We start from the raw sequence: 13,093 nt of genomic DNA, 5'->3' as shown, positions 1-13,093 counted from the left end.
CAGTCCCTAGGCCCTTCCTGCTAGGGGCCCGCTGACTTTGACTCCAGGTCCCAGTGAGAGGATGCTCACTTCCTACCTGGCTCCTTCCCTGGGTTGAGCTAAAATCCTGTTCCCTGTGAGTGTTACTCTTTGGGTCCTAAATGTGCCCTTCTGGGACTCCCTGAGCATCTGTCTCATCCAGGAGGGGAGATTTAAATAGAAGGGGACTGAAGCTAGAGCAAGTGGGGCTACAGTGCCCCACCTCACAGCTCATTCTCTTCCCTTCCCCAGGAGTGCGAGAACCTGAAGAACTTCTCCTCGCCCTGCACTGTCATCTCTGCTCTGCAGAAAACCTCCACAAGCCACCTGAAGAACACACGGGGGAAGTTTCCCGGTGGGTAGGCCTCTCTCCATAGGAGGACCAGGGTGGATGGGGGATCTCCTGTATGTCTGCCATTGGCCCCTCAGTCAGCTGGGAACTCCTGGGAGGTAGCAAATGCTGGGGACCGGGCCTGGGCCTCGGCAGGGGGTCTCTAAACCTCCCGGGGTCCTTAGTGCACCAGTTCTGCTTCAGGACTCGGTTTCCCTAAGTGTCAGGTACTAAGTTGAGCCAAATTGGGGATTTTCAGGTGTTTATAGCAACAAAACTCTATGCCCATTTGAAACTCAAAGCAGTCAAAACAGAGCTGCTCAGTAGATCTGGGGAGTGGAGACCCCAGTGACCAACAGGAGAGCCCCCTCCCAGTACCATGAGACCTTAGCGCTCAGAGGAGCCCAGTGAGAACACTTCTCCAGGCCATTTGAATCTCGGGTTTGCAAAGAAAAGGGATTTGCATTTAGACCCCTCACATTATTCCTAAATTTATCCCTCGTTCTTTCCCCTCCCCTGAGAGAGAGCCCTGAAAATCTTCAGGAACTCAATAGTCAAGACAAGTCCTTGAGCAGAGAACTGATGATCAAGGTAGAGTGGAGGCTGGGGGTCTGGAAAGAGAGGAGGGGTGCGGAGGAGGGGCAATAGGCAGGCTGTGGTTTTGATAGTTTCTCACTTGAACTTTCTCTGAAACATTCCCGTTTATTTCATCCAGGTTAACAAGCAGAGGGATCTGTTCTGCCCATGAGCAGGTGGGGTGCCGTTTGTGGGCAGGAGGCCCTGGTCATGAGACACAATGGTGTTGGCTGGGCTGTTCCAGGAGGAGTTGCCGAGCTGGCGCCATCAACAGGTCTCTGGCTTCCATGTATGTCCATCCTGCAGGATGTAGCTTCTTCCATGCTGTTGGGTGATTGGTGTGGGTTTAGCCCTCAGCCTAAAACTATCCTCAGGAAGCCAGGACCCCGCTGCTCCTTCTATCTTCACCACATCTCCAAGGGGCTGCAGCCTGCCTGCCCCAGGGATGCGCATGGCAGAGGATTCCCATGGCCCAGGTGGACAAACAGGCTGCTCATCCTTAGGTGGCAGATGTGTGTGCATTCTGGGACTCCCCCCTGGACCCCTAGAGCAGTCACTTGAGTGAACCACAGGAGTCTAACCTGAGTGCCTGGTTGGCAATGACATATGCCCCCGGTGGCTTATGAGAAGCGTCTAGGCAACTGATGGATTCTTAGTGGATCCTGCTGAAAGGAAGTTAGGAGTCTCATGTAAACAGGGAATCAAAATGTCCTGTCATCCCCTTCCCTGTTGATCAGAGGTGGCACCTTGGGGGTCCAGTTCCTGAGTGGATAAAGAAAGAGTTCAGGGGCCTGCCCAGTGGCGCAAGTGGTTAATTGCGCGCACTCCGCTGCAGCGGCTGAGGGTTCACCGGTTCGGGTCCCATGCGCGCACCGACGCACCGTTTGTCGACCTATGATGTGGCAGCGTCCCATATAAAGTGGAGGAAGATGGGCATGGATGTTAGCCCAGGGCCAGTCTTCCTCAGCAAAAAAAGAGGAGGATTGGCAGATGTTAGCACAAGGCTGATCTCCTCACAAAAAAAAAAAAAAGGATTCAGTGCAGGGGAATGTCCTGAGGCGTTCCTTGGGGAGGAGAAGGCTTTGGCTTGGCCTCTGGCCCAGCCTGGGTGCCAGACACTCCACGGGACTGGGGCAGGCAGGAGCCACTCTACCAGACTCCCAAGACACCACATCCTCTCCATCCATGACTCGGCCCAGGACCAAGCTTTGAGAGGTCAGGGGACAGGACTGTTTTCAGTGGTGGGGCTGGGGGTTAGGCGAGGATGTTGGAACAGGGCCTCTGGCTGAGAGGGGCAAGCGGCCTCTCCTCTGTGGGCCCCTGAGCAACTCTCTGCCCATGTTTGGGCCTTTGTCTCCTATTGAGGGAAATGGAGGGATGGTGATTGTGTGGTGCAGGCCTCACAGGGTGGTGTTGAGATAAGAGGGAGGAAAGAAATGTGGGAGCTTTCTGCCTGCTCCACCTGGAGGGGTGAGGGCCAGAACAAGGATGACAGTCTTGTGACACTGAGTCCTCATGAGAACCTGTGTGGTAGCTGGAGTTCTCACACTTTCCAGATGAGGAAACAGGCTCAAGGAGGCCAGGCCACGAGCCCAAGCTCACACCCAGAATGAAAGTTGGAGCTGGGCTTGTTCTGGAATCACAAGACCTTGGAGGATGGAATGACATTGGTACCAGTTGACTCAAGTCAGATGTCCAGTGTCGGAGGCCAGTGGTGCTGGAGAGAAATGGGGTGAGGGGAGTATCGCCTCGCTGACACTGTCCTCGACCTTGACAGGAGGGGCCCTTCACGTTTGCCCCCCCAGAGAGCAACCCCCAGAGAGTGCAGGAGAAGCAGCAGCAGCAGCAGGTGAGTGTGCCTGTGGGGGAGGGGCTCTGCGCTCCCAGCTGGAGGCCTCAAATCAAGAGAGGAGGGTCCTTTCTCTTGGTGCCACAGTGCCCAAATCCCCTAGTAGAAGTGACCAAGAGGAGGGCCTGGAAGAGCTGGTGCAGGATGGGTTGTTTTGGGGAGGGCCAGGGAAGGCACACCCTGTGATTTGCCAGAAGCCGGCCCTGGGAGGTGAGGAGGAGGACTGTGGTGTTCTTGGGGTGTGAAGGGAGTAGGAATTGACGGGAGGCTGCTGAGGGTCCTAGGCTGCTCCTCATGGGAACCCTGTGGTGGGCCAGGAGGCTGAGGGTGGGGACTTTTCAGGAGAGGGTCTACATGGGGTCTACTTGAGAGCAAGGGCTCATCCCACCTGCACCCCGATGTCACAGGGTGTCTTCCCCTATCTTGGCAATCTGCTCAGTGACCTGCTGATGCTGCACCTGGCGATGGGTGACTATCTCGAGGTGGGTGAACCTGAGGACTAGGCAGGAAGGACCAGGATTCTGAGCCTTGGGATGTGGGAGCCCCCAAACTGAGCTCTGAGTTCTCAGCACTTGGCACATCTACTCTCATGAGAGCCTCGCAGCTGCTCCTGGGAGCTGGGGCATCAGGCCCATCTTAGGGATGAGTGTAAAGAGGCTCTGCCAGAGACACCCGTTCCAGTTCCCCAGGCTGGGGAAGCTCAGAGCTGCCTGATGGCACAGCTGCGTGAGGTTTTATCTGAGCTGGACTCAGCCTCTAACTCCTATGCTGCCCATGGAGGGACAGAGAAGTCGGGCGCCCCCAACTCAGGCAGCACATAAGTTGCTGAGCAGTCCCCTCTGCCTGAGGCCTCAGCCTCCAAGTCTGTCATCAGAGTTGTGCTGCCAGGTACCTCAGTCTCACTCCCATGTCCTCCTAATCTGGAGCCCAGAGCCCGGCCTAGGTACAAGTCCTGTTTTCTCTGCATGCCTGGCCCCCTCTGGGGACCTGGCAATAGTGCAACACGAGAAGGGGTGGGCATAGGGGGTAGTCAGGCTAGGGGGCTTTGTCTGATGGACTCTGGCTGTCTACCTTCCAGGGGAATGAGATCAACCTTGAGAAGAGGACTGAGGAGCAGCTGTGGCACTCCCTGCAGGGGAGGAGAAGGAGGTGGAAATCAGAGACCTTCTGGGCAGAACAGTGCCTGGCTTCACCTCCTGTATCTTACATTGTGTGGAAGAGTTTGATAACAGAGCAGTGGGAGACCCATCCAATTGGCGGGTGGGTTGAGGGGAGGATGGCATCAAGGATATCTTCCTGGAGGAGGAGCTGATTATTCCCATTCTGAGAACTGGTAGATCCTGGATGGAACTGGAGGGAAGGATGGTTTCCAGGACTGGTCCCCTGCCCCACTCCTCACCTCCAACAAGGCCCCTGCAGCATCCCCCACCCAGGCCCTGTGTGCATCCTCTCCTTCCCTCTGGTCCCAGGAATACCGAGTCATGAGGAAGATCCTGCTGCTCCAGGAGGCTGCCAAGAATTACAACCTAGAACCCGAGGGAGCGATTTGCGGCCTGGTTCCAAGACATGGAGTTGCTCAACGAGAATGAGAGGTGAGGCTGGGCAGGAGTTGGGTGAGGGCAGGGGTGGACTCTCCCTGTTGGCCAGTCCAGAGAGCCTGTCTCCATGGTCCCCCACTCATCCCCCGGCCTTATTACATGGCGACATCTGGGACACCCAGACTCCAGCTGCTGGGCAGGCAGTGGGGCGACACCTGAGGTGTGGTTCCTGGTAGGCTCACAGATGCCTCTCTGTCCTGTAGCTACAACCTGTCCTGCCAGCCAGAACCCTAGACCTAGTTGGCCTGCAAAATACGCAAGGCCAAGAAGAACCGGCCATCATCAAGGTCTGGGGTGAGTGAGTGTCTGGGCCGGGGTGACTGACTCCTGGGGGTTCAGTAAGGCTTCGGGCTAAGCGTGGCCTTGGGGAGTTGGATAGCTGGCACTGGGATCCCAGCTCCACTATTGACCAGTCCTGCGACTGGGGTGACTCTCTTCAGCTTCCTGAGACTCCGTTTCCCCCTCTGTGAAATAGGTGATACTAAATGATCGCTCACGTGGCAGGGACGAATGGGGTACTGGTGGCTGACAGCACTGAGCACAGGGTCTGAAGCACCCAGTGCAGTGGGGACAGGGTGGGGGGCCATGATTCAGAGGGAGGCCGCAGAAGATAACCCGACTCTTCTACTCAGCCCCCAGGCCCCAACGCCGAACCCCGTACCAGTGGCTGATCACAGCCCCATCCTCAGCAGCAGGGACACAGTTGGGATGCTTGCGATGCACCAGGCCAGCTCCTCCCACTTGATGGGAAGGGGAGCATTGTAAGCTGATTCCTGGGGTCCCCTGAAGCCCAAGAGAGAAGGGACGACCCCATCCCAGCTCCCTGACATCTCTACCTCAGCACCTACTCACCCATTGGGGAGGGCCAGTGGTTATTTGTTGTAAATAATAAATGACATATTTGAATATTATATTAAAGTCCTGTTCCCTTTATAGCTTGGGAGTTGTGGTGTGGTTCTGTCGCTTTCTGTAGGCATGTGAGTGACACACAGAATCTCACATTTCTCCTTGAATCAAGAACTCTTCTGGGTCATCAGCTTATTTTATGTGGGAGAAGGGAGAAGGGCCAGCCCCTTTTTTGGCTAGTGACATCACTCCCAATTCCCCCTAACTCCCAGGACAAGTTCATTTCAGTATCATTCAGCTGCTCCAGGGGCAGACACGGCCCCCCGCCCGTTCTCTTGGGATTTAAAGGTTGATGGTACTTTCAAAGGCAAAGCAACAACCACTGAAATGTGGGTGTCTTGAAAACAGCACTACCCAGGACCAGGTCGTGCCATAGGCAGGGGGTGCCTTTCTACATTCTGGAGGAAGAGGGAATGTTTTCTGCTTCTCTTGTTGAGGTTTCTTTTGACCAAATTTTAGGAACTTGTAGTTTTCTAGTTCAATCTCTGGAATTGCATCAGCTCTAAGCTGGGAAAACAATGTAAAAAGATCAAAACATGCACTTGGAGAGGACAAGGCCCGAAAAGGTGATTTGCAAATGGACTAAAGGCAGACAGGACTTTCCCTCCTGAGACCCCTCTAGTGCCTCCGTGTTCACTACTGACCTAGAATTGAATCCTGCTGGGATCCTTGTCCAGGACTCTGAATTCTGTTTCCTGCTTGTTTTGTATCCAATGGGAAAGATTTGTGATGCAGCTTTAAGGCTACCACTGGGCCTCATTCCATAAACACGACAGCTTTCTGTGAACCAGGATTTCCAGCACACCTGCCTTCCTTATGCCATTCACTTTAGGGCAGAAATTCCCTAGAAGGCTCCTCCCTGGCTTGGCCTGATGGATCCCGGGTGAGCTCTACTTTACCAGGATAAGGGACCATAATCCTGACCAGTGAGTGACCCCACACTGTCCCTTGCTGTCCAAGGTGAGATTTGAGGCCGTGTCATTCTGAGGTCCACGGTCTTGGACAGTCCTCCAGTTTACACACTCAGTGTTGATGTTGCCAACTTGTCCAAATGGGGCAATTGGGCCCGAGCCATTAAAGTGTGTCACTCCTGGGTGGTTGTGTTTTTTTCCCCAGTCTTGTGCTGTGGTTACATTACAACCACCCGATGGGGTGTGAACCTGTTTGGAGCTTTGAAAGATGAGGCATGACAAGGGTGTGGGGTGGTCCAGCAGGAAATGCCACAGAACTGATGATCCATGGTCATGTATGAACACAGCCTTACCAATTAAAATACTGAAATGCTTCCCATCTGGTGGTGAATAGATACTGCTCTGAGCTCACACTGAGAACCCACCCCACGACAAGGGCTTTCAAAGGGTTACCAAGTGGCATTTTGAACCTCATCCCTTGGAAACACCATGTAAGACAAGGGCCAGATGAATCACTTGGCACTTGTGAGTTATCGCCTCCTGTCTGATGGCTGCAAGTGTCACCCAGACACACAGGCTGGACTCTGCCAGGGAAGCCTTCTTAGGACAGCTAGAAACTGAGGATGACTCCTGGTTCCCGGCATCCCAGGCCCTTCCTGACATGGCACAGCCACCCAGGAAAGTGGTTTGGTAATGGAAAGACTGGGAAGGCAATACTTCGCCTCCAAAGAGAAAGAGAAGTGCCAATAGCGAAAGCTTGATCCCTCAACTAGTCAATTAAATCTCAACAAGCAGTGAGTTCTTGTCAGATTACTGATGTCGAAATGGTCTCTTTTGATAATAGCATGATCCCCCAGCTGCCATGTCCATCTTCATGAATCAAATTTCCAACACATATGGATCTAAAAAACTGAGGGACATCTGGTATTTCCTTAGATGCAACTCTGAAGTAGCATGCAAGAAGGAACACAAAAATGGAGACCAAAAGTAAATATCTAATTTGAGAACATAGACATCGAAGTGCTTTTGAAATAATATTTTGGAATCTATTGGAATATTACACAAAAAGAATAATCCACTTTAAGTAGGTTTTACTGTGACTGTATGGGGCAAAACTGAATCATCCCGTGACGTTGATAACTCGCTGCTGACTTGAAAGTACAAATAAATAACATACATAGTAAAGGAAAATGAGAGAACAGCATGAAAAAGGAAGATCTTTCTCTCCTCACTTGAAACTCAACCTCTCACCTCAGAAAGAAATCACTGTGTATATTTTCTGTCACGCAGCAGAGTTTAATAAAAGAAACATATTGGTATATTTCAAAGTTTCAGGAGCTCAAAGCAAGGAAACATTAGGGACGCTGCCAAGAGACCTCACTGAGGTGCCTGCTCCATTTTGTCTGCTGTCAAGACGGCCTTCTTGGCCCCTCACTTTCTCTCCCTCGCTAGCAAGTCTGTCTGCCATCAGTGCTATCACCAGTCTCTCTCCTGTTCTCTTCACTGCCCTTTCCTCCTTCCTGATACCTTCCTCAGTCGCCAGAAATTGTTGGCAGTGGAACTGTGGAATGCCCAGATCAGCTCCTGGAATCATCTCTGCCAAATCTGAAGACCGGCAGGAGTGGGCATGGAACCTAGAGTGTAGACCACCTGCGAGCACACCTGGCAGGGATTCACCTGTATGACTAGGTGCAAGTGTTTCCAACGCTTTGGCAAGATTGAAAGGATTTACTAGTTGTCCTGCACTTCTGCAGGCCTTGAGTCCTTGTGGTCTCTTGGGCCAGCAGACCTGGTGGGGCTCATCCAAGGTGTCCTCCCAGAGACCCTTCATTGCCAGGATGGGATGGAATTCTAGTAACTGGCCTCTTGAATATGTCACTAGACATCCTCAAAGGGATGGAGATGTTTAAACCAGGCTTTGGTTTGGACTGGTTCCCACAGTTATGCTGCTTCCTCTGTGAAGACTTGGCTATCATCTTTCTTTTCCTCTTACCCTACAAAAATAAATCATGAAATTGGGTCAAATGATAAAGGAAGCCTGCCTTTTTAGGACAATTATCCTGGCTGTTTTGTACTTCCACCCTCCCTCGATCCCCTGGGGATAGATCTGACCTGTGTCCTGGGATGTCATCAGGCAGATTTGCATCAAGAACAGAAAGCTCAAGGTCAAAACTCAAGGCTACTCCAGATCATTTCTCCCCCTCCATCCTGTTAAAACCCCCTCCTTGTTTGAGTGTGTTTCTATTCTCTTCTTGTCCTTGTCACTCTCAACCTCATAAGTCCTGGCACTCCCTCTCAGGACAATCGGTCCCCAGTCCTTTACTAGTTCCCAAATCCTACCATTTCTGTGTTTTCTGACTACTCATTTGCTTAATCCATTGACCACTTGGTGTTCATAGAAGTTAAATCAATAGTGACATTATCAACCACCCCCTGTTAGCGACTTACTCCCATATCCCAGATGTTCACATAATCCAAATGGTTACGTTCAAAAGTAAATAATTCAGAAAACATATTCACCCACCACAAATTCCTGATCTCTAATATTTTTATTCAAACACTCATACAGTAGATACCTGTGCCTCATCATCAGAAGTAATGCTAGATCACCGATCCTCACCTTAATTTCCTCCTACACCTATCAATCTTGGATTCCATGGACTATGATCTCAATAATTTCCTTGGAATAATAAAAAATTCATTACCACTCATTTATGTTGTAAACCTCCAAACCCAGAAGATCCCAATTATCTGCCATGCCGCAGCTACTGCTGGTGTTATAACAAGCTGAATAAAAAGCATGAAACATGATCTTTTGGTACCACTGTAAATATAAAACCATCTGCATCAACTGGGAAACATCCATAATGCCTGGAAATTTTGTTCTCTTTTTTTGTGTTGGCTCAATAACAAGAAGACAAATCAATTTAAAAAACGGGCAAGGGACCCGAGTAGACTTTTTCTAATGAAGACATACAAGTGGCCAACAGGTGTATGAAAAGGTGTTCAGCATCACTAATTATCAGGGAATGCAAATCAAAACCACAATGAGCTATCACTTCACACCTGTTAAGATGGCCACTATCAAAAAAACTAAAGATGGCAAATGTTGGTGAGGATGTGGAGAAAAGGAACCCTTGTGGGAATGTAAACCAGTACAGCCATTATGGAAAACAGTATGGAGGTTCCTCCAAAAATGAAAACTAACATATGATCCAGCAATCCCACTTCTGGTATATGCCCACAGGATTGAACTCAAGGTCTCAAAGAAATACCTGCACTCTAATGTTCATTGTAGCTAATTCACAATAGCTAAGATATGGAAGTAATCTAAGTGTCACTGATGGATGAATGGATAAAGAAATGGAATATTAGTCAACCTTGAAAAAAGAAGGAGATCCTACCACTTTTGACAACATTGATGGACCTAGAAGACATTATGCTAAGCGAAATAAGGCAGACAGAGAAAGGCAAATACTCACTTATATGTGGAATCTTAAATAGTCACACTCATACAAGCAGAGGTTAGAATGGTGGTTGCCAGGGGTTGAGGGGATGGAGAAACGGGGAGCTGATGGTCAAAGGATACGGAGTTTCAGTAATCAAGATAAATAAGTTCTGGAGATCTAGGATATGGCATAGTGCTTACAGCTAACAAGACTGTGTTGCATACATCACATTTGCTAATAGTGTAGATATTAAGAGTTCTTACCACACAATAATAGTAATAAAGGAGGTGAGAGAAAACTTTGGGAGGTGATGGATATGTTTGTGACCTTGATGATGGTGACAGTCTCAAGGGTGTATACTTATGTCCAAATTCATCAAGCTGTATATGGAAAAGTATGACACCATCGTTGATTCTTCTGCACCTTGAAATAGGCCGTGTCCTCATCACAAGAGAAAAAAATTTGTAACTATGTATGGGGATAGATGTTAACTGGACTTATTGTGGTGATCATTTCAACATTTATACAAACATTGAATCATTATGTTATACCGCTGAAACTAATTTAATGTTGTATGTTAACTTTACCTCAATAAAAAAAAAAACACACACACACAACAGAAAAAACCATTTTAATATTGTAAATGAGTTCAGTGAATCCCTGAAACTGCCCCATTCCCATAGGGGAGTTACAGGAAGCAGAGAGGATGAAGTAAGATGGAAGAAAGTTGTACAAAACAGTATTCAAATTAAAATCATTTAAGTTGATATCAACTCCTTGTGGCAAAGTTCTGTGAGAACCGATCTTTCACATTTTTCCTGGAAAAGCATACCTTCAGATCCAACCCATAATAGTTTCCTCATTTGCTCTAATAAGAAAATTTTAACTTAATAAATAAAACCAAAAGCATCCCTTATGTATGAATAAAGTTAGTGAACTTTACAGAGAAAAGAGCATATTTGCACAATCTCAATAAAGGTAACAGAAGAACAGAATGATGATGAAGTCTCATTCAAGCTTATCTTTGAAAGCCAGTAAAACCAGGTTATCTTTTCAAGAATGTGTGTAGAGCTGACAACCTTGGAAGATAGAAATAGTGGCCTCCTCTGGAGCAAAGGGCAGGCTTGCTTACTCCCCAGTATAATAAAAATAACACCCCTCCCCAGGCCAAAGGTCAGCAGACATCCTGCCTGTTATTGAAGATTTGAGTTCCTTAAGCTCTGAGTTCTTGCAACCCTCTGCATGTTTCCTGGCCCACTGTGTATCATCCTGTAGGAAGTGGGATTTAGTGAACCAGTGCAAATGTTGATACTCTGGCCACTGCCATTGCTGTGTCATTAAGTCTTGTGTCTCTGACCCATGGGTCTCGTGTCTTTTGCCAGCATCTGTAAGACCATGGTAGCTAACTTATTCGTTTGCAGGTAAGGTAAAATATCAGACCATTCACAGTTCCTGACAAGCCCTTAAAGTAACTAGTAGTCTTAGGAACAGAGAGCTATCCAGAACAATATGCATGGATGGTCCTCATAGAAGACTTCATGCAACCAAAACTTTAATAAGTGTCTCTGACCTCTTTTATTTCTACCTCAATTAGAAGGAGAGGCACCAAGCTTTATAGACCTAGGGCTTGTGCAAGCCACCTGGAGACCTAGTGACCAGAAACTTCCCATGGGGAGCAAAGACAGATGGGCATATTTCCAAAATGGACCCATATGCCTCCCGATCATCCAAAAGACAATACATTATCTTAATTTATGATGATTTGAATCATTAAAATCTTGTGATGGGCCAAAGATACACTTCTCAGAGGACTGGGGCACATGGCAGTTGTAAGAAGATTAACACATTTGGTGAATATCAAACTCTGAACTAACTTTAGTGTTCTAATCAATCAAAAGGTACAACAAATTTAATTAGGTAGATTAAATGATATTTAATGGTATGCCTGATTATTACTCTGCAATAATGAACAAGCAGCTCATGTAAATAACTACAATTGGCCTTTAAAATATGATAGGACTGTTTGAGATAAGCTGGAGAGAAGGAAAGGGAGAAATAGATAAAAGCTAGCTGCTCTGACACCACTCTCAAGACCCCTGGATCTACATGTAACCCAGGAGATCGAGGCAGATGGCTGTGTGCCTAGATCCTCCAGCACTGTGGTTCTCAGGGATGTCACAGGGCTGAAGCAGCTTCCTGAATCGTGTTTACACGTCCACGTGTACAATACCCTTGACCATGGGGATGAACCACCATTCAATCATCCCTTACACCCCTCTAATTAACAATTAGATTTCGGAATCATTGTACCATTAAATGATAATTTATTCCTCAAACCTGTAGGATGGCGAGCTAAAAGAAAATGAAACTTCAATGGCTTCTTTTCTTTGAAGGACCAAGATGTTCTTTCACACTTAGAATCCGGATTAGAGGATAAATCCATCAAGTCAATGGAACAACTTAAGAAATGGACAGAGGGATATTTCATTCATATATACACAGTTTGCACTGTGGCAAAAATAGAGTTATATTTAAAAAAATTAGAATCTTTTGAAATTTTACAGATATTACAGACTTTGTTCTGCTTATACTCCCTTTGGTTTACCAAATCAAACTCACTCTTTAATGGGCATTTCTAGCATTGAGTGTTAATAACAGCAGCTTTTTTATTTTATTTTATTTTTTTTTTAGATTTTATTTATTTATTTTTTTCTCCTTAAAGCCCCAGTAGGTAGTTGTATGTCATAGCTGCACATCCTTCCAGTTGCTGTATGTGGCACGCAGCCTCAGCATGGCCGGAGAAGCGGTGCGTCGGTGCGCGCCCGGGATGCGAACCCGGGCCGCCAGCAGCGGAGCGCGCGCACTTAACCGCTAGGCCACAGGGCCGGCCCACAGCAGCTTTTTTAAATTCTTATTTTTCCAAGGTCAAAGACCAAGGGAAGAGGTCGTCAAGAGGTCAAGTCTAATCTATCTACGGATGTGGCAGCCTTAACTATGGATGTTCAAGCCAGACATTGCCAGGAGAACCACATCTCTTCACCCATAGGTGAGTTTTTACTAGTAATCACAGAGACTTGAGAATATCAAAGGAAATTCTTTATTAAGAACCAAAGTTATGGATTCCTATCTTGGGTTCATTACTTTGAATTTTTGACCCAAATCATATACATTTATTGGACCATGTTCAAGTCTATGATCTTTAGAAGATGCAGCCTACAGCTGAAGAGAAACAGATACAACACCAAAATCTTACCCTCTCTGAAGCACAACTGAGAGCCCCTGGAGTAAGAAGTTTTCTAGACAAGCAAAAGTCATTCTTCTTCTGAACAAAGAGAGTAGAGGCTATTCAAACATTCAACTTTAAATTGTTAACATGACTTGTTAGATTGTGATGGAGCAAGCCTCATACCTTCGAAGTTTCATGATTTTTCTCCAGAATACTGAGATGGATGTCC

General features: G+C 47.8%; 1 protein-coding gene across 3 annotated transcripts; it reads left to right on the top strand.

Annotated features, from left to right (window-relative positions):
- The first annotated feature begins 370 nt into the window (after positions 1–370).
- On the top strand, positions 371–12,654 carry LOC131419884 (ral guanine nucleotide dissociation stimulator-like). Of its 3 annotated transcripts, none has more exons than XR_009223351.1 (6): positions 371–940; positions 1,065–1,214; positions 2,703–2,774; positions 3,182–3,256; positions 3,853–4,366; positions 12,563–12,654. XR_009223351.1 is itself a non-coding variant. In XM_058565395.1 (4 exons), the coding sequence occupies exons 2-4, from the start codon at positions 1,146–1,148 to the stop codon at positions 3,275–3,277; spliced, it is 237 nt and encodes a 78-aa protein (XP_058421378.1). In that variant the 5' UTR covers positions 371–940; positions 1,065–1,145; the 3' UTR covers positions 3,278–3,440. The 3 variants fall into 3 exon arrangements, 1 of the variants encoding a protein (XP_058421378.1); XR_009223350.1 differs by lacking the exon at positions 12,563–12,654 and adding an exon at positions 4,576–4,609; XM_058565395.1 differs by lacking the exons at positions 3,853–4,366; positions 12,563–12,654 and having other exon boundaries at positions 3,182–3,440.
- Positions 12,655–13,093: the final 439 nt, after the last annotated feature.

This window comes from Diceros bicornis, chromosome 22, assembly GCF_020826845.1.
Source record: "Diceros bicornis minor isolate mBicDic1 chromosome 22, mDicBic1.mat.cur, whole genome shotgun sequence".
Taxonomy (NCBI): Eukaryota; Metazoa; Chordata; class Mammalia; order Perissodactyla; family Rhinocerotidae; genus Diceros; species Diceros bicornis.
The sequence above is the reverse complement of the archived record's forward strand: the minus strand, read 5'-3'. Positions and strand labels throughout refer to the sequence as shown.